The sequence below is a fragment of the Polypterus senegalus genome, chromosome 10, assembly GCF_016835505.1.
Source record: "Polypterus senegalus isolate Bchr_013 chromosome 10, ASM1683550v1, whole genome shotgun sequence".
NCBI lineage: Eukaryota > Metazoa > Chordata > Cladistia > Polypteriformes > Polypteridae > Polypterus > Polypterus senegalus.
This window is the reverse complement of record NC_053163.1, coordinates 71869170-71891038: the sequence shown is the minus strand read 5'-3', so window position 1 is coordinate 71891038 and position 21869 is coordinate 71869170. Positions and strand designations below refer to the sequence as shown.

General features: G+C 38.7%; 1 protein-coding gene across 1 annotated transcript; it reads left to right on the top strand.

Annotated features, from left to right (window-relative positions):
• Positions 1–8804: 8804 nt before the first annotated feature.
• si:dkey-237j10.2 (uncharacterized protein LOC568721 homolog) lies at positions 8805–20153 on the top strand. The gene is made up of 3 exons (XM_039765957.1): positions 8805–8986; positions 12222–12380; positions 18595–20153. Exons 2-3 carry the CDS (start codon positions 12224–12226, stop codon positions 19332–19334), a joined length of 897 nt encoding a protein of 298 aa, XP_039621891.1. The 5' UTR covers positions 8805–8986; positions 12222–12223; the 3' UTR covers positions 19335–20153.
• The last annotated feature ends 1716 nt before the right edge of the window (positions 20154–21869 follow it).

The following is a 21869-nucleotide window of genomic DNA, read 5'->3' as shown; positions in this document are numbered from 1 at the left end:
AAACCTCAAAGAGAAAACTGCAAAACCATCCACAAACAGAAGATGCAACCAAGGGGAAGAAGGGCAAGAGCTCATGAACAAAGAAAGAAAAGCATGCCAAGGATCCTTGTGTGTGGAGAAAGGAACAAACCATAGCCTACACCAAACAATGAAGACAACCAGTTTGGTTCTGAGAAATATAAATTGGAACCTAATAGTTAGGATAAAGCCAACTAATGTGTTATGGTCTTGGTATCACTGTAACTGAAGTGTAATAAACTTAAACTGTATAAATTTCTTCCTAAATCCAGTAGGAAAGTTCAGAGCAACATCTCCCACACACATGCACACACACAGAGGGGTAACCCAGTGTAGATTAGCTGTAAGCAAATGAATTCCACTGTGCAGGCAACAGAAGTTTTAAAATTACCTAAAGAAGTTTTCCATCTTGACCAAATGAATTGAAAGATCAGTATTCATATGTCATGTGCCTTTTCTATAGGAATGTTTTGAAAAAGTGAACTATTGTAATTTTATGTTTTGTGTTATTTGAGTTTTTGTCCTTCACCTATACTTTATATATTTATATATGTCTTATATATAAATGTCTACACATGGAAGAGTGTGTGTGTCTGTCTCGTCCGGAAGTGAGAGATGGAGTTGGGGTAAGGGCTCCACCTCCAAGGATACACAAGCGAGACCAGTACATCAGCAAAGTGAAACCTCTGAAGAAAGAATCACTCGCTTAGAGGCTAATACAGAAGCGAGGTGAGCACGTCGGCAAATCGGTATCCCTTTTACTTTTCCTCCCGCCGTTAATACACAAGCGAGGCGAGCATTGAGGCAAAAGGAAACCTCAGAAGAAAGACAGTCGCTTAGCCGCTATATATTTATATATATATATTTATTTATAAATATATACATTTATATATATATATATCTATACTAATAAAAGGCAAAGCCTTCACTCACTCACTCACTCACTCACTCACTCACTCATCACTAATTCTCCAACTTCCCGTGTGGGTGGAAGGCTGAAATTTGGCAGGTTCATTCCTTACAGCTTCCTTACAAAAGTTGGGCAGGTTTTATATCGAAATTCTACGCGTAATGGTCATAACTGGAAGCTGTTTTCTCCATTTACTGTAATGGAGATGAGCTTGAACGCCGTGGGGGTGGAGTTTCGTGTGACATCATCACGCCTCCCACGTAATCACGCAGTACATAGAAAACCAGGAAGACCTCCAAAAAGCGCTGAAGAAAACATGCATTATATAATTGAGAAGGCAGCGAAACAATAAGAAGTGAGCGAGTGACATATACAACCATGTTCATGAGTTCTGCTACTTCGGAAAAAAAGCACGGTGTAAACCTACACTTTAAATTAAGTTCATAGACAGGCTGCCGCTGGCGTTTGTAATTTAGTGCCTGCCCATATAAGGCCGTCCGTCAGCGGCAATCCAATAGCAAACTCCCACTAAATATTCACGGGTGAAGGACTGTGTTTATGGAGAGGAAGATGAGATGGTCAGGGTGGTGTTTGACACAAACTCAGCGAAACTGCGAGAGAAAGTTTTAAGTGCCAGGACTAAGGTAACATTAAATACAGCCACGGACATAGCACGAGATGGCACCAGCACAGCTGGGAACCTTCGATGCATTACACAATTGAAAAGGCAGCAAAAAATATGAAGCATCTGATAAGCATATTCATAAATCCAGCTACTGCGGAAACAAAGCACACGGTGGAAAAAGTCAATGTCCCGCTAAAGGAAGACAGTGTAAAAAAACCCGTGCATGCAGTGTGTCAGGTCTCAGATAAAGAAGAAGACGAGCTGTTTATTGATGCAGTAAGAAACGAATCAATGAAAGAAACCTGTCATCTTTACAACGATTGACAAACACGGAATGTAACTTGAACACAACACATCCTACAAATACGAACCTGATTGAAAGAAATAATGATAATCAAATCCTTGATGACAGCAACACTCAGTAACACTCACAAAACAAATACTGTATATTGGCAGTCATGTTACGTTATTTTTAAAATGTTCCCTTTTCTTTTCTAGCTTTTTTAACACACTACTTCTCCGCTGCGATACGCGGGTATATATATATGTATATATATATCCCGATCTACATACTCAAATAATGGATACTTTATTCGCCATCAATGATTGTTTTGGTAAAGCCATACTCAGTGTATTCATTAGATGAACGGTAAAAAGTAAGAGCGAGGGAGGATGACTTATTGAGGCATGCAGGCTGTAGTGCGCGTCAACTCTATCTGAATTGCGCGATCACATTTGAAAAAATATATCTTTTCAAGTTCTATTTAGTCCATATTTGTCAAACTCAAGGGCCACGGGCCACATCCGCCCGGCGTAATTATATCCGCCCGCGAGATCATTTTATATACTGTATTATTGTTATTAATGGCCCAGGTATATGAAGCGCTGGTAACACAATAAACTACAGATCCCATAATGCAGCGCTTCAGCTGCCTTGCCGAACACTTACTGCGTTAATCAAGTCTAGCTTATGATGCTGCAAGTTATTGCGGCTAACTCACACGATGCTGAGAGAAAAGTTCATTCTGAAAATAGAGCCTTTAAAACCGATGGGAGGCTGAGTATATGTTTACTGAACCCGTGTGTCTCATTTGTGGAGCTAATGTGGCTGTAATTACAGAATTTAATCTAAGACGGCACTATGAGACAAAACATCAGGGTAACCTGAATGCAATGCAGAAGATACAGAAAGCAGAAGAATTAAATAAGAATCTGACACTTCAGCGGACGTTTTACCGTGCACAATCACAAAGTGATTTCAAGTGAAGCTGCTTTTATGGGAGACACAAATGCACCAGTGCAACTTGCCCCACTTTCCCTGTTGCCAAGTAATGTTGAACCAAGTCGTCACTATGGTGTTCCCAAATCGCACTTTGCTGATAAACTGAGCGCACTGAGTTTGCACGGCGCTTTGGTGACTTTGAAGAACAAAAAAAGTCCGTCTACATGCGGCTCGAACCTTGTGCATGTTTGGTAGCACATATCTGTGTGAGAAGCTCTTCTCAGTGATAAAGACTAACAAAACAGCACACAGGAGTCGCCTCACTGATGAGCACCTGCAATCCATCCTGAGAATCTCCACAACACAGAACCTCACACCAAACAGAAACGAACCTGTGGCCAAAAAGATGCCAGGCGTCCAGCTCTAAAATGACATATGAGCAAAGACAACTGAATGATTTGATTTGTTATTGCTGAAAGGAACACATTTTATTTATATTTCCAGGTTTTGTTATGCAGCATGTTCATATTTGAATTTGTATAATTTTGACAGGATATATTTTTATGGAGAGCAAAATCTTTTGGGATATTTAAAATCTAAGTTTATTTTTATATAAAATTACATAAGAGTAAAGAAATTTGAATGTTTGTTCTTTTAATGTTTACTTTATTTCTAACTTGTATAATTTAGACAGGATATATTTTTATGGAGAGCAAAATATTATAAGTTGTTTAAGGTTTGAGTTGATTTATTCAGGAATAATATTCCTGTCTGTTTTCACCATTCCTACCAAAGATATTTCTGTCGACTAAATAAAAATTCCTTCTATTTAAAATTTAAATAGAACTTGAACAAATACGATAGTTCATAATATCCACGCAGACTTGCACATAAGAGCGGGAGTTATCCGTTTTAACAAGCAGCGTATTGCACTGATACGAAATAGCTGTGTGTGTATATATGTAGATATGTATGTATATGTATATATATGTTTATATATTTGTGTGTGTATGTACAGTAATCCCTCCTCGATCGCGGTGGTTGCGTTCCAGACCCCATCCGCGATAGGTGAAAATCCGCGAAGTAGAAACCAAATGTTTGTGTGGTTATTTTTATATATTTTAAGCCCTTATAAACTCTCCCACCCTGTTAACATTATTAGAGCCCTCTAGACATGAAATAACACCCTTTAGTCAAATGTTTAAACTGTGCTCCATGACAAGACAGAGATGACAGTTCTTTCTCACAATTAAAAGAAAGCAAACATATCTTATCTTCAAAGGAGCGTCATAAAGGAGCGTGTCAGGAGCAGAGAATGTCAGAGAGAGCGCTCGCAAAGAAAAGCAAACAATCAAAAAATCAATACATGCTTTTAAGTATACAGAAGCACCGCGATAAAGCGGCATTTTGTAGAGGAGCGTCCGTGTCCTCTGTGCAAACAGCCCCTCTGCTCACACCCCCTCCGTCAGGCAGAGAGAGTGAGAAAGATAGAGAGAAGCAAACAAGCGCCACGCGGGAAGCATATCTTATAGCATTGAGGAGTTTTAGTTAATTTGCAATACATGCTCTGATTGGGTAGCTTCTAAGCCATCCGCCAATAGCGTCCCTTGTATGAAATCAACTGGGCAATCAAACTGAGGAAGCATGTAACCTAAATTAAAAGACCCATTGTCCGCAGAAAGCAGCGAACCAGCGAAAAATCTGTGATATATGTTTAGATGTGCTTACATTTAAAATCCGCGATAGAGTGAAACTGCGAAAGTCAAAGCGCGATATAGCGAGGGATTACTGTATATATATATATATGTATTTGTGTGTATATATGTGTGTGTATGTATGTATGTGTGTATGTATATGTATGTGTATATATGTAGATATATATGTATGTATATATGTGTATATGTATAGATATGTATATATATATGTTTATGAGTGTGTGTGTAAATATATATATATTATATATATATATATATGACAACAACACTCATCACTCACAACAGTGACAAAACAATTACATTGACAATCATGTTACGTTATTTTCAAAATGTTTCCTTTTCTTTTTCATTGCTTCTTTAACACACTACTTCTCCGCTGCGAAGCGCGGGTATTTTGCTAGTTTATTATATTTATATGCATATAAACGATGCAAACATGTCAGCAACATGAAACCTCCTAGGAGAGAGATGCCCAAAGTAGTTCCTTTCAATTACTTGACATCTCTAGGTTTCATTTTTTTTCTGACGATTTCAATAGTTTCTAGGACCCTAGGCTTTTTACAGCACGGGCTTACACAGCTAATATATATATAAAATCTTGCCTGAAGAAGGGGCCTGAGTTGCCTCGAAAGCTTGCATATTGTAATCTTTTTAGTTAGCCAATAAAAGGTGTCATTTTGCTTGGCTTTTCTCTACATTCATAATGGCTAACATGGTACAACACCCTAGTACTAACTACAAACTCGGAAATTCTGACTTCCCAGTTCAAATGGAATGCAGCATTACAAAAGCATTCCCTATTCCCAATTTGACAATTTAAACTTGTTTAGAAGTGCTTAGAATTCTCCACAAACAGCATCATTCTATAGATCCATTCTGTTTTGTGTCAATGTTACAGGATGGCGGTGGTCTTGTAACTGTTTGGGGAATGTTTCCTTGGTACACATTATGCCTTTTAATACCAATTGGATGTCATTGGAGTGTTAGTACTAATTGTGCAAAGTCTATGCTTTTTCAAATAGATACTTCCAGCAGGATAATACATCATGCCACAAAGCTTGAATGATCTTCAGCTGTTTCCTCAAACATGATAGTTGCTTCAGTTTATCCCAATGGCCTGCTCAGTCCCCCAATCTCAGTCTAATTCAGCATCTCTGAGACAGAATGGATGGATCACAGCAAGAATGTGTGACTAACAAATTTACATGAACTACTATTGATTCAGCATGGACACATATGCTCGTCTACAGCCATACCACCTGCACTTCTGAACAGATTATCTACCTGAGGCTAAGCATGTTTGGGCCCAGCTGGTACTTGGATGGGAGACCATCTAGGAAAAGCTTCAGTTGCTGCTGGAAGAGGCATTGGTCAGGCTAGTAAAGGGATGCTTACCCTGTGGTGTGTGTGTGTGGATCCCAATGCCCCAGTGCAGTGACACTGTGCTGCAAAAATGGTGCTGTCCATAGGATGAGGTCCTTACTCTCTGTGGTCATCTTTCGAAAAAAGTAGTTTTTTTTTTCCCATGTCCTGGCTACATTTACCATCATGACCTTGTCCATTCTGTCCCCCCAATCACCCCTGTCTCTAATTAGCTATCTCTCAAACGCCTTCACCACCTAAGGGGTGGTGAGCACACTGGCATGATAATGGCCGCCATCACATCATGCAGTTGGAAATGCTACACATTGGTGGTGCTGGAAGTAGATTCCCTCTGTAAAATATAAATGTAATTATTTATTATTATGGAAAATTTTGAAGAATTCATGCGGTAAAAGAGGGTCCTATTTGGCACTAGACAAGAGTACTTTATAAAGTGAATGTGCATTACTCTGCCTGTTCATGTAAACTTTTTTGAGAGGACCAAGAGAGCCACTAAAAATTATGCCCACCAGGACATGCCACAGACGAGGCAACTAGATATGTGGGGAAACAGCAAAGCCCATGAAGTTTTAAAAGCAAGCAAGAGAGCTGCCCCTTCTGATCTCAAAACTTATTTTGAAAAATGCTATGTAAGACCATGACTGATAGATTGAAATATGAAAAAATGTTTATACTATGCTGGATGACCTGCCTCTCTATACTATGATCGTGCTTCACTGTCTGTCTTTATTCTAGCAAATCCAAATAATGAGGATTGTACCAGAAATTGACAGTGTGCATTACATTAGGGATTATCCCAGACTGTTTTAAGACTGCTGTAGTTAAACCCCTGCTCAAGAAAAATAATCTTGACCCCTCTGCCTTTGAAAATTTTAGACCCATCTCCAACCTGCCCTCCTTAAGTAAAATTCTAGAGAAGGCAGTCATTTTGCAATTAAATAATCATCTCAATAAACATGCTATTCTTGATAAATTCCAGTCAGGTTTCAGAACAAATCACAGCACAGAAACTGCACTCGTTAAAGTAGTAAATGACTTGCGGGTAAATGCAGACAGAGGCCATTTATCTGTTCTCATTCTCCTAGATCTGAGTGCTGCATTTGACACCATTGATCACTATATTCTTAGAAATCGCCTTAGTCAATGGATGGGCCTCTCTGGCACAGTCTCAAATTGGTTTGAATCCTACCTGGCAGGTAGAAAATTCTTTGTGAGTTGTGGTAATTACATCTTAAAGACACATGATATTCTATATGGTGTTCCACAAGGCTCTATCCTGGGTCCGCTGCTCTTCTCAATCTACATGCTTCCGTTAGGTCAGATTATCTCAGGTTACAACGTGAGCTACCACAGCTATGCTGATGACACACAGCTGTACTTATCTATAGCACCCGATGACACAGACTCTCTCGATTCACTAACACAATGTCTTACTGGTATTTCTGAATGGATGAATAGTAATTTTCTCAAACTAATTAAAGAGAAAACTGAAATTTTAGTAATTGGCAATAATGGATTCAATGAGGTTATCAGAAATAAACTTGATGCACTAGGATTAAAAGTCAAGACGGAGGTAAAAAGCTTAGGGGTATTTGTTGACTGTAACCTGAATTTTAAATCGCATATTAATCAGATCACTAGGACAACATTTTTTCACTTAAGAAACAAAGCAAAAGTTAGATCTCTTATATCATTGAAAGATACTGAGAAATTAATTCACGCTTCTGTTTTCAGTCGACTAGATTACTGCAACGCACTCCTCTCAGGACTACCCAAAAAAGACATAAATCACTTGCAACGAGTGCAGAATGCAGCTGCTAGAATCCTAACTAGGAAAAGAAAATCTGAACACATTTCTCCAGTATTGATGTCACTACACTGGTTACCTGTGTCATTCAGGATTGACTTTAAAATACTGCTTATGGTTTATAAAGCCTTAAATAATCGCGCTCCATCTTATATATCGGAATGTCTGACACCTTATATTCCAAATCGTAACCTTAGATCTTCAAATGAGTGTCTCCTTAGAATTCCAAAAGCTAAACTTAAAAGAAGTGGTGAGGCAGCCTTCTGCTGTTATGCACCTAAAATCTGGAATAGCCTGCCAATAGGAATTCACCAGGCTGATACAGTAGAGCACTTTAAAACACTGCTGAAAACACATTACTTTAACATGGCCTTCTCATAACTTCACTTTAACTTAATACTGATACTCTGTATGTTCAATTCATCATAATAACTTTTCATAGTGGCTCCAAAATCCGTACTGACCCCAACTCTCTCTTCTGTTTCTTTTTCCGGTTTCTTTGTGGTGGCAGCCTGCGCCACCACCACCTACTCAAAGCATCATGATGCACCAACATTGATGGACTGAAAGCCAGAAGTCTACGTGACCATCATCATCAGGTCCTTCCATGAAAACCCTAAATACAAAGAGGACTGTTTGATTTATGTTAGGTAGATTGCCCAGAGGGGACTGGGTGGTCTCTTGGTCTGGAATCCCTGCAGATTTTATTTTTTTTCTCCAGCTCTTGGAGTTTTTTTTTTGTTTTTTCTGTCCACCCTGGCCATTGGACCTTACTTATTCTATGTTAATTAATGTTGACTTATTTTTATTTTTTATTGTGTCTTCTATTTTTCTATTCTTCATTTTGTAAAGCACTTTGAGCTACATTTTTTGTATGAATATGTGCTATATAAATAAATGTTGATTGATTGATTGATTGATGTCATTTAACAAAATAAAACTTTTCACTGCCTAGGTGGCAGAGGCTGGACACCATTGGCTACATAATGTCTTGTACTTAGAAGAAATATGAATAATGAAGTTCCCATTTCTCAAAACTATGATGTCTGAATGTCATGAGTAAGCAACAGATTTGCAGAAGTTGAGTACACAGATCCTCCGGTGACAGCCCTGCAAAGAGATTCTTTTTGTTTAGGAATCTCTAATAACAGGAAGAAGTCACACATTTACTTTGGTCACATTTAATCTCAAGTGCTCTTCAGCAAAACGGATTTGAACTCTTTATGAAGGCCTGGATGTTTGTGTTGTGACTTCTGGACACAAGGGACCTTCACATCTGGATCAAGTCTTGAACTGCAAATACTCGGTAAGTGGTTTGGTTACTCCATGTTGGTACACATTTTAAAATTCCACCTCCCTAAATGGATTACTCTGATATTAACAGTCACCAGAAATGACTTCAGGAATCGGTCACTAAGTCCAAGTTCAAGGTGTCACCAACAGTATCCATTTAAGGGACTCAGTGGCCATTTAAAGTTTAGGTTGCACATTTTTTGAGTTGGAATGACAGCCTTACAGCAAAGATTTTAAAAGGTGTTATTTCAAATAATTGTCAGTTCTTATTTTGTTCAGTTAGATTTTGCATCTGAAGGTGAAAGTGACCTTTCATTATGTTAATGTTTAATTTAATACTTGTAGGATTTGTTTTTTTTTTTTTTTTACACTGCATCTTTACATGAAACTCATGATTCGTGTTTCCTAAATTGTGGTTCATTAATACTGCACAGATATTTACCATGTAAAGTAAGCTACTTGCCTCTAAGAGATGCACAAATGGAGTGTTTGTAACTATGCAATGTAATTTTAGTTTTGGTTGTTTTGGTTATTTATGGTACTTTTTGTATATGTTGATGAGAAGAAAATGGAAAGAACCGAGGGAGACAATCATCTCACTAACAAAAATAAAAACACAAACCTGTGAAGAATACTGACTCCTCATGTGACAGGATTACGATTTCAGTTCTCCATTCGCTTTCAGTTCATCCAGTTAGGAGTCCATCACTGAAGCGATGGTGCCGTTCTGCTGTGCACATGTCCACTTTTATATCACCACCAACAGGGATAAGAGAGGAAATGGGAGCATTCACACGAACACAGGGAGACAATTCAAGACACGCCGAGAGAATTCTTATTGGCATTATTTCAGAAGTGCCTACTGGAAATTGGAATAAAACTTTAAATAAGATGTGTAGGCAGGCAAAAAAAAGGCAAAAACTCACTCTGTTCAAATAGCATATTCAATGAAATAGTTTATTTTCACTATCTTCACGTCTGTTATGTCTTCTTTTGTTACAATAATTTTTAAACCAGTCATATATTGGCTCACAAGGTCAATATTGTCACATGCACAGAGTACAGTGAAATCCCCACTTGCACGTGTTAATCAACATACAACTTGTACGATCAGCGAGTTACCTGAAAGCTTCTGCCTTCCCACCTCAGTATATTCTGAAATTCTAAGCTCTGTGGTGGACTGGTGGTCTTTCCACACTTCCTGATTCCTTATGTTCATCTACTGTAACTCTGTCAGAAATGGGCTCTAAGCCCTCCATATCTTTCAGATTAAGTGGGTTTGGGAAAGGAAGATATTTGGCAAGTCTCTCAACTTTGATTTCAGGGAAGGAAATTTCGGGCCCACATTGAGGAAAAGTCAAACTAGATACAACAATTGGACTTTCTGGCTGCATTGATTTCAGAGGGTTAAGGTCTTCCTGTTGTGAAAAATTTGCAGACCCAGTAGTGGGACCTTCCCTTTAAAGAAAATTAAAGGTTTGAATGATCCTTCTCAGCAGACAAATTTGGAAGAGGGAACAGTCAGGTTAAAGAGGCTGATTTGTGGGTGATGTGGGATGTCAGACGTGATATGCCAGGGGTGGCACAGTGAATGGCGCTGCTGCCTCATAACTGCAGGGGCCTACTTTTATTTCCTTGATTGAAGATGTTCTAATTAAATGACATCAATGATGAAGTAACACTCGGCGTGAAGTGCTAGTGGAATTCTTTTCCTTTTTTTATTTCTTATATTTTACTTGAGGGAAGCACCATAGGGCAGTGGTTAAAGTGTCAGCTTCACATCTCAGAGGATCTGGATTTAGATCTGAGCCCAGCGAATGCTCCTGTCGAGTTTGCACATTTCTTTGTGTCCACGTAAGATTTTACTCCACCTTCGTCTTGTTTATCAAAGGGAGGAGTGTTATTTAGGGATGCTTAGTTGCTCCCTGTGTATGTGAACTCTGTGCTCTAGAATGGGCTGCCATTCTGCTCAGGACTTACTCGTGGTGCTGCCTTCAACATTGTTATGGAAAATGTTGGTCCAGAAAATAGAGGAAGGGATGTATGTAAACCAAAATTATGCTGTTCAAATAAACTGCTTCATTAGAACAGAAAAATGAGTGATATAGGGTTATTCTGATCAGACCTGGGTGTGGTGGCTGCCATGCTGGTGCTCTGGATGGAGAATTTCCCCCGATTACTGCCAGAAGGCATTAGTGATTCAAAGTGACTTGTGATCAGATTGCATTCTGTCCAGAATTGTTGCAACCTGTTATGGAATATGTGGGATGAGTTCAAGAAGAGATCAAAAATTATTTATCTTTAGTTGCCTAATGACTACCAAAAATGCAAAAAAGTTAATTTAATTTGAAAATGTGCAGTTTTACTGTATTTGAGATAACTTTATGCTTGTTTAGTTGTAATGGATATAGGCAGCTTATTGTGCCATAGCACTACTATATTGATTCTGTACCATGAGTTTGAATCTCATTCTTGGTCAATGTCTGTGTGGAATTTTCATTTGGTCATAATGTCTGTGTCTGTTTTTTTCTCCAAAATACACCAAACTTCTGCCCAAATCCCCACAGTTGTGCACAACTGGTGATTCTAAATTGGCACAGTGGATGTGCACGTAAGGAGGCCCTGAGATGGACTGGTGCTTCCTTCTCAGCTTTGGTTCAGTGTTCTTGGGAAATGCTCTGACCCCCTGGGACCCTAAACTGGATTAATATTTTTGAGAATGCTACCTTATATATTTTTATAAGAGGACTGGTGAAGACAGGCCATTTCTAGACTTTCGGCATCCTAAGCAGTATACGTACAATGGAGCTTTCACCCCTACTTTTCTCTGTGAGTCAGGGAGCTCCGACTGGCCACAGGTCCCCAAGTGATCACTTGGATTATTTATGCCAAGAAGCGGCCCTGCCTCCTTCCTATAAATAAATTGTACTGAACATTTCAAAATAGCAAGTCACTCTTTTTCTAATTTTAGAGACAATATTTCTGAAAATGTGTCATGGGAGAAGGTGTTGTTTTACTGATTTCAATTTTCTTTATACAGGAAATGACACTTGAGCGTGACACACTTCCTTAGCGTGTCACATCTTTCCATTGTGTGCCGCCTACAATATGACCATGTGGATGTGTGTGTGTCGAACTTATAACAGAATAGTCATGCACCCGTCATTTATCACAAGTTCTCCAACAGCTGGATGTGTCGCTCTGAGTTCTAATCTTGGTTTCTTAATCTTCTCTTCTCTTTCCTTTAGTTATGTTAGCCGAGGGCTTCATTAGTATGATTGGTTATAAGGAAGGTGACACCACATCTCTCAAGAAAGCCGGGAAGAGCACCAAACCCAAACGAGAATCCTGGAAAGCTAAACTAAGCCACCTGAAATTTCCCAAGAAATTTGCAGAGCCTGTGCAAGGTAAAGTGCCAGCTTTGAACAAATAATCGAGCGGGGAGATGATGAAGGATGTGGGTTACATTAATGTGACTTCCTGTACAAGACGCTTCAGCGCCTCAGATATTCAAGAATTGTTTAAACAGAAGGTCAGACAAAAACAGTTGCACCCTGAGTTATCTTTATTACTACTATTTGCTCTCTTAAAAAAATGATTTCAAATGACTTTTGATCACATTGTGATGATGCCAGAAGTTATTGAATTGTAATAACAGGACTTTCCATTCAGGCATAATACAATTCAATTTGACCTTTTCTTGACAGCTCACTTTTGCAAAACATTTATAAATCTTAATTGTGTGTATTTATGAGCAAACAGAGTGTATGTCTGGTGCATCCAGCAGCCTACATCTTCATAAACCTTCCCTTTAGATAAGGCTGTCCAGTTGTGAGTCCACTTCTGCACACATTTCATATCTCTGGTGCGCTGGCTTCTGATTTATACTTGAAAAATATCATGCAAAGGAAAACAAATCTTCACATCTGTAAAGACGCATGATCTGCAGTTAAAGGTGCTATGCATGTGATTGCAACGGTGTTTAAGTTCTATCTATCTATCTATCTATCTATCTATCTATCTATCTATCTATCTATCTATCTATCTATCTATCTATCTATCTATCTATCTAGGTTGGTATGAGTTTCACCTTATCACATTTTAAGCATTTGATATATTTTTTTAAAGCATTGTCTCAAAAAAACTATGCATTTGTACCAGATTAGTGGCTCACAAGTGCAATGCTCAGTCCTGACTTTGAACACAGCCAAGCGGTTTTACTGTCGACATTCCATGTAGTCATTTCTGTCTAGTTTATTAGCAGAAAAATGGTGAACAACTTAGTAAAGCTGCAGCACAACTCCAGGAATCTGAGTTTGAATCTCAGCTTAGAGATGTTTTAATTGTGAGGGTGAGAGAATTCTGTGGGTGGTCTTTCAGCATCCTGAAAACATATTTGTTAGGAGACTCTAAATTCACACCACATCAAGGGTTGTCTTTAGGCTTAGTACACACTAAGATGGATACATGTTCTCCTCCACCTCTCCCTGGTAGCACCCAGAGAACCCAACAGGGCTGTCTTGTGGGACTACAACTCCCAGCATGCCCTGTGGCTATCCATATGGGTATGCAACATGTTTCTTTTATTCATTGTGTTCTACTAATTGATCTGAAATAGTGTTTTTGATCACCAAAGCTTTTCAAAAGCACTTTCTAAGTTTATTAATTTGAAAATGCTGAGTCTATGAGGGCTAGGCTGGATAGACAGTCATCCTTATCAGGATAGAAGAAGGTTCCTTGCCAGAATGGGAGGCCATAATAGGAGGACAAGGATGGTCTGGAGTCGCAACCAGGATAGAAGTGAGTTCCTTGCAAGAGCGGGAGGCTGTAATGGAAAGACAAGAATGGTCCAGGGTCCTGACCAGGATAGGTGCCAGTTCCTTGCTAGGACGGCCTGCTTGGAAGGACAGAAGGTGGCTGCTTCCGGGACTTATGTCTTGCACATGATGCACACCAATATGGAAACCCACAGAACAGACTAGGAGTTGTAGTCTCATGAGACAGGCCAGTCAGGGTCCTTGGGTGCCACCAGGGGAAGGTGCTGGAGAACAGCATACATTCTGTGAGGGGCTTCCGCTTGGCCTGTATGAACTACCAGTGTGCAAGGGTGTGGTGTCAGACGTACTCCTGGGTCCAGCCTAAGAGAAGTCAGTTTTGCTTGCACCAGTAGTCAGAGTTTGGAGGTGTGTGAATGAGACAATGAGGGAGGTGTGGAAAGAGGAAAGAAACCATTTTATTGTATTGTACTGCCGTGGAAGAGGATTTGGAGGTCAGTAGGAGATGCTGTAAAATAAAAAAAAAATCTTGTGTTTGAATACAGGACTTTATCGTTTATTTGTGTCTCAGGGTTTGGGGGCTCAGTAATGCCCCCTACTGGTTACAGGTCTCATATAGCTGTGTGGATGGGAAAATGTACCTTTTTAAAACTCTGAATGTTATGTGATCAGGCAGAGTTGTTGTCATGATGCCCTTGCAATCTCATGATTACTGTAGGAATAGACATTTCTAACTTCTCTGAATCATCTGACCTGTAGTGGGCCTTGAAATGCTTAAACATTTTGCCGTATTTAGTTTGGCAGGAATCCTAGTCAATATTTTCCTTGGCTTTGACTACCTCATCCATGTTTGTAACATTAAATGAAGTTTTACAACGTCTGTTAAGGCTTTGCAGTTTTTTCAGGTGCTCTTTGCTTTTCTTGGGCTTTCATCATTTCAATTTACTTCACGTTTGTTCTGTAAATAAACATCGCTCTTGGCTGACAAATCGTGCGTAGCCAACAGGAACGGATTTTCATGTTTTTAGCTTTTCAGTGAATATGTTGGTGTGGACAGAAAAACAAAAGAACAACTGTTTTCAGACCTGGTCCATGTGAAATAAGTGAATTCTGAAAATGTACAGATAAACAGATGTTCTTTTTTACATTATAACAAAGCCAGTCAGATTTTCCAATACCTTCCACAATGAATATCAAGCTTTTTAAATCTAAGGCCTAGTCCACACATATACGGGTATATTTTTTAAAATAGGAGTTTTCCTCCTTCATTCTTAAAAAAAAATTCAGTCCACACACGCACTGTTTTTTAAAAAATCTCCATCCACATGAAAACGCAAAAAACGTATCTACAGCACTGATGCACTGAGGGATGCCATGGGCTCGGTGAAACTCTGCTACAAGTTTGGACTCAGTGACAGGTAATTGTATATACACAGGGCCCAAGTGGACTGTAATTCCTTCACACACTTGCCTTGTTATTCTAGAAACCACCTGTCTTGACAACCCAAACCCCTTTGCCGTCTTGACTGCTAAATCTCCCCTTGTCTGCTAAATAGTGCAGTGTGCAGGCAACTTTTTTGACAACACAAGCATGCCATCTCATTATAGTTGTCTTTCCTTTAATGTGTGCGCAAAGCAACTTACTCAAAGACAACAATGATGTCCTTGACAAACAAAAATTCTCTCACCACTCTTCAGCAACAATCACTTCATTCTTAAGTTGTCCCACCATCTAGAGGTCTGACCAGGTCTTGTCCAAAACCTGGGTCTGTGTTGTTGAAGTGTTTGATGTAGCAGTGCCCTCCGAAGTGCATTCTGCCGTCTCTGCTGCTCCATATAGTGATAAAGTAATTGTACGTTTAAATGTAAACATGTAAAAAATCCTGTTAACAAGGTTTTTACCAGCACTACTTTAGCTACACCCACCATTTACCTCAAGCAAAGAAGATACTGGCACACACTCTGAAGTTACTCTACACATAAACAGGGAAGATGGAGTTTCTAAACATCTTCATCCTGGACAAAGTTTTTCAAAAGGTCCATTTTCAGGGACCTAAAACAGTTTGTGTGTGGACGAAAGGCCAGAGCAAATACAAAAAGCTACGTTTTAGAAAACACCCAGATACATGTGGACTAGGCCTAAGATGATGAAATACTGCTAATAATTTGGATGAAGTATCATGAAAAATTGACATCTGCTGACATTGGTGACTGTGTTGGTATAATGTTAGTACCACGATTATAAAGCCCCTCTAGCTAATATCTTCTCTATAATTCAGTTTTCTGTGACTTTGTATGAGCAAATGAAATTTCCTGCTCGCGCACACATGCTTTGTGTTTCATGTCTTCCTGTAGTTGTGTCTTCTTCACTCAGAGATGCTTCATATTCGAGCAGAAAAGCACATCAGGTCAAACTTGATAATAACAGAGAGCCATAGACACATGGAATAAATTATTAAATGGTATGGTAGACAGGAGAACTTTAGGGAATGTCAAAACTCACCTTGATGTTTTTTTGGAGAAATCAAGTGGATTGGATTGGTGAGGTCTGTTGGGCTGAATGGCCTCTTCTCATCAAACGTTTTCTAATCTTCTAATGATCCTTAGCACTGCCTTCCACTTTATGTCTTGATTGCTATAATCTCATGGTGGGTTCCACAAATGTCTCACAATTCCATTCTAAAACTGCTTACTTCATGTATAGGAATTGGAAATAACGCCACATCATTGTGAGTTTTATTTCTTTCTTAAAGTTTTTGTTGATTTTTAAAGATTGAATTACAGTAAGTTACAACTCAGTCAGATATAAAATGCCTGGATGCCAAACTCTCCTACCCATCTAGACAGCAAAGTAAGCAATGATATTGAAGCATCCAAAATATTAGCAAATGTTCAGCATATTTAATTAAGTGAGGACAACATTAAACAATGTTTTTCAGCTTCTGAGGAGTTTTTTGGATTTTTCCTTAAAGTGAATTTTATGTTCCCAATTGCATGTAAAACATCTTCTTCCCCTTGTGTTTTGGCAGGTAGGCATTTTCGGTCTGCATATCAAAAAAAAAAAAAAATGAATAAGAAACTAAACTAAATAATTCTTAATAAGGAGGGGAGAACCATGAAAAATCCCTAGCTCTCCATAACAAAATAATATATCTTTAATATCTAAAGATCTACTATGAAACTAATACTGGAGGAGTTCCAGTGGCATCTTTAGTCCACATTGCTTAAAAATTTTAAGTGTTTATTATATGAGGCATTTGGTTTTAATACATTATAATATTAAAAATATAGTGTAATTCAATACTAATAATAATTAGATACAATTTTTTGAATTTTAATTTTCATGCTCCAATAACTCACATTAGTACAGCAATTTAATTAAAATCTGAGATCTAAGTGATACATTGATAAATAATTTGTGGTTATCTGTTGTGGAACACCCCCATTGAAGAACATAACAGTGATAACCCAGACCTCATTGCTGGTTGCCCATGTCTGAGTGAGTTCTCTACATATCTAACATTCTCTTTGAGATGAAATTCTCTTTTCACTTTGGTGTGAATTATTTAACTGATCTCCTCTGTACACGATTATTTCTGTTCGAAAGTGATAGGCATTTTGCAGCTCTTAATCTCTTCTCAGCTGAGCTGAAACTATCTCCTCATACCCTGTGGTGCTCAAATAAATCTAGCAGCACTTTGCTAGACTTACTCTGTTGTTGTTTCTTCCTTCTTGAAATAATTTGATCAAACTCAATCACAATGTAAGGTTTGGTTAAAAGACAATCCAATATATGTCTAATATGTTAGTTATAGTGCTATGAACTGGACTGCAAGTTCTTACTTGCAGAAAAAAAAACCTCAGGGAGTCAGAAGCCAGAAGATGGGATTAGTTTTACACCAGGAGATGGGGTAAAGTAAATATTACTGCCGGAACTCTGTAATTTTAGTCCTTTCCAAACCACTAATGTCAATAACTTTTCACTTTGTGTTCACATTTCTGTAAAAAGTATGAAGATTTTTATTTCTATAAAAAAATCCATAAAAATAACCCCAGGTAAAACTAGTCCTATGTGAATGGACATGCCAGTAGAATTCTGACATCTGAGTGACTGAAAGGGACTAAATTTCAGAGGTTCTCTGGTGATGATCACTTCAGGCAGTGCATAAAGTGGAAAAAAAGAACTGCCGGTATACCATATTGTAGGGGCTGAATAACACGGAGTGGGGAGGTGCAGCATGTTATATCCTCATGGAGGTCCGAAGGCACAATTTATATAGAAAGGCAGGTGGGATTAGGACTGGAGTTGTGGACAGATATATGTATTGTCCTTAGAAATAGGAAATAATGTGACCTGAACTGACACACACATTAACTACTGGGAACGGGGAAATACCAGTGCAGAGTACCAGTTTGTACCAGGCCACTGCAAGCTCCGACTTTACATCACCTCCAGGTGTAAAGACTAATCCTGTCCGAATAGGGCATAAGACCAGCGAACTTCACCTAGACCCACATTTACAGTCGCAGTGGAAAGGCCAGGTAGTGCACATGAATGTTTCAGACATTATTTTGTCTTTGGCCTGCCTTTTCTCAGCTTTCTCTCATTAATCGTAGTAAGGCTTGCAGAGTCCTGAAATTAAAATGTTCAGATAGTTTTCAGGACTCTAAAACGTTTTTCCCTCAAGATCTTTCAGGCTTTTTTGAGTCAGATACTCTGCAACCCCCTGAAGTATTGGCTGTTTGGCTATCATAATTTGTTAAGGATAACACAAAGATATGTTTTCTTAAAACCTTACATACAGTCAATCATTTTTACACATGTCTTTCCTTTGCTTTCTTTTAGCACAGAGAATAGAAGACCCATCATCTGAACAGGCTTATGACCAACTTCCTCTAAAGATATGTGATTCTTCTCATCAAAACGTACCATCCGTTGCCGTGCCTATTCCACTTTGTGCTCAAGACAGCGATGATGACGGACTAGAGCTTTACCGCTCTTTATCTGGCACTAGTATTTACAAAAATTACCCTGACCTTCAGATTGGTGGAGACCATATTGGTAACATTAGCTCTGAAAGCTCCGGACTAGCAGAATGTGAGACAGGCCATGGACCACTGCTTCATTCGAGAGATCTAGAGGAATTAATTTTAGAATTACCCCACCTCAGCGAGAAAAAGAAAGATGAGGAAGATATTATCCTGGAGGAAACTGAACAACACAACCTCTTAAGTTCTGATTGTAGCATCGGCTTACTTCAGGAGCCCCTTTCAAATTCTGTTCTTAACAGTTACCTTGAGAAGAAGGTACTAGAATTATATAAACAGTACTTAGAAGATAGCATGACTAAGAATGGCTCCCCCAGTTTGACGCTGGAGTCCAGTTTTATCTTACATAGCGTCAACCAAATTGGTCTGCAGATGTCCAGTGAAAAGAAAATAGACACCTCCAAGGCTCAGAGCATTGTTCTCAACTACATTGTCAGCACAATCAGTGGTAACAGTTCTGACTTTAGTACACCTAATCTACATTTCTCTAATATGGAACAAAAAAAGTTTTCAGAAACTTCCAAACAATGTCCCTGACATATTGTCTAGCTCTAAAGAAGTCTGTGGATGATACCATAACTGCCTGTCTGGTAATGCACAGGCATCGTGAGAGTTAAATAAAAAACAGAGCTGGGTTGAGTGATGCCTTTGCATACGTCCTCAAAATTGCTCATCTCAAAGACAGCAGCATTTTGCAAGGAATATCTGAGTGAGATGTAGAGGTTCAAAAATAGAGCAAGTAAATAACTCAGAGAAATATGATGAAGGTGAAACACCAAAAATGATCTGCCTAGTCAGAGTGTAGCAAAGCAACAATAAGTTAGGCAGGAGGCGGCATGCACAGAATGAAATGCTGATGGTCATTCTCAGAAAAGATGAGGTTGGCTGAGCATCAACTAACATCACCTCCTTGTATGATTTAGTGTGCCTTCTTACTTCCATGATATTCAGTGAGGCCTAGTAGAGGCTGTTCTGGACAGCAAATCACAAGGTGGCTCGTTCAGCCATTATGGTACCACTGCCTAATGGTGCAACCTTAAGCAAGTGCTCCAGGCAAATATAACTTTGGATGATCTCTACAAAGCATGGTTTGATGATACTCACAATGAGAAGACTACGTAACTTCACTTGTTTAGATAAATAGGTCTCCCTTTGGGAGCTGCAGTGCTGGGTGGTCCCTATGGGTGGCAGCACTGCATGGCTGCTTCAGAAGGTTGAAGGTGAGAAGTAATTCAAACTATATAACTCTTGCTTGACCTCAATTTAATGTTACTTTAAAAGTGTGTCATTAATGTTTCCAGTCTTCATAAGACTCATCTTCTACTTGCGTAAAATGAATTACTTGCATATGTAATAATTAAATTACAATTAACTTGTATATTGAGATATTTTCATGTATTTCTTTCATTAAGTTAAATTATTTAAATAATAAATTGTGAAACAATTCCAATAAACACTTTTTGGGGTTTTTTTTTTTTTGTTTTACAGTAAGTGGTTAAAGGAACACAATCATGTTGAGCAATTTTGAGACTCAGAATTGGGAACACTCTCCGCAATTTTTCTATTGTACTGTTTAGTTCTAGTTAATTTTATATGAAATGCTTACTTATGTTTATCTTAATAGACAAATGAGGTGACAAAAATGATCTTATTGTGTTTTTTATCTTTAAGAATTGTATTTTGAACACTTAACTGGTTATTTTTTTGTTATTTGAACAAACTGTCTCTGGCCAAAATAGGGGGTAATTGTACATTCAATATTGTTTGAAACAACAAAGACAAAACCGAAATGGGCAAAGTTATCCTTTGAAATAGTCTTTCAAAATATACAAGTACACACCAAAACAAAGGTACTGTATATGGAACAATATGAAAGGAGATGGTTGTTTGGAATGAAGACACAAGGAAACAGGAAAATAAAAAAAGCACATATTCAAAATATGGACTACAGAAGCAAATGTACTGTTAAAGAGGGAAAATGGAAGAGGAAATATATTGGATACTAAGGCATCCATCCATCTCCCTAACACACTAATCACAAGTCCCAAACAATAAATGTCAGGGTGCTAACCGCTCATCCCCATTTACTTCTGAACAAAAATAACAAAAACACAAGCAAGCGCCCAATGGTGCAGAGTAAGTGAAACAAATGCAAATAACAGGTAACCAGAACTGGGCGTCACATCTCTTTGTTGCTTTACAGCAGGTCAGCCACGCAGAAGCTCCATCCTGTGTTGTGCTCTGTTCACTGAGTGATGCCTCCTTCCGCTGGCTTCATGATTTATAGGTGGGAGACCAGAAGGGGCAGAGTCAGGTGCCCTTACTGGCTGTCTTCTTGGTGCTGTGGGAGGAATAGGAGAGGATATGATTAGGAACCATGGCCCCTCTTGACCCAGGGTTGTTACACATTCCTTAGATGAGCCATGATGTCCATGCGTGACACCACTTATCCAGGGCAGGGCCACAGGGCAGCTGGAGCCAATCCCAGGAAGCAATGGGCACAAGGCAGGAACACCATCTAGACAGGGTGCCAGTCCAACACAGAATACTAAGACATGCGAAGCAAAAACAGAAATTAAGCATGAAATTGCAAACCAACTAATTAACCTAATAATGTACTGAATCAGGACCTACAAGTGTTTAGAAATTATTTCTATTCTTGGACTCCTGGTAATTCATCTTTTATTTACATTTTATCTTATTTTTGTTGCATTTTTTGATTAGATCTTTCATGCTTGTGTAACGTTGGTCTCCAAAGACACATTTTATGTTGCGTTGATGCTGCTGCACCACTCGTGGAGTTGATCATTACGTTATTTAAGGTAATGGAGAAACAGATGTATCCTGTCCAAACTTTAACTAAAGATAAATGAAGGAAAAGCAGTTGTTTAAGTATTTCTGATTTCCAACTATTCAATCTCATGGGTATGATTCTTGCAGTGCCCGCCACTAATATTGGCACCCTTGGTTATACAAGAAAAATGGGCTGTGAAAAATGTCTTTCTTTGTTAATCCTCTCAATCTTTTATTTACAATATTAACAAAACTGTAACCTTTAATTGAAGTAATATA

What these genes read in the sequence shown, in the direction of transcription:
- si:dkey-237j10.2 (XM_039765957.1), top strand. Translation starts at nt 12,224, where the DNA reads ATGTTAGCCGAGGGCTTCATTAGTATGATTGGTTATAAGGAAGGTGAC. An exon ending in ATTTGCAGAGCCTGTGCAAG is followed by an intron (nt 12,381 to 18,594) that starts GTAAAGTGCCAG and finishes GCTTTCTTTTAG; the next exon opens with CACAGAGAATAGAAGACCCA.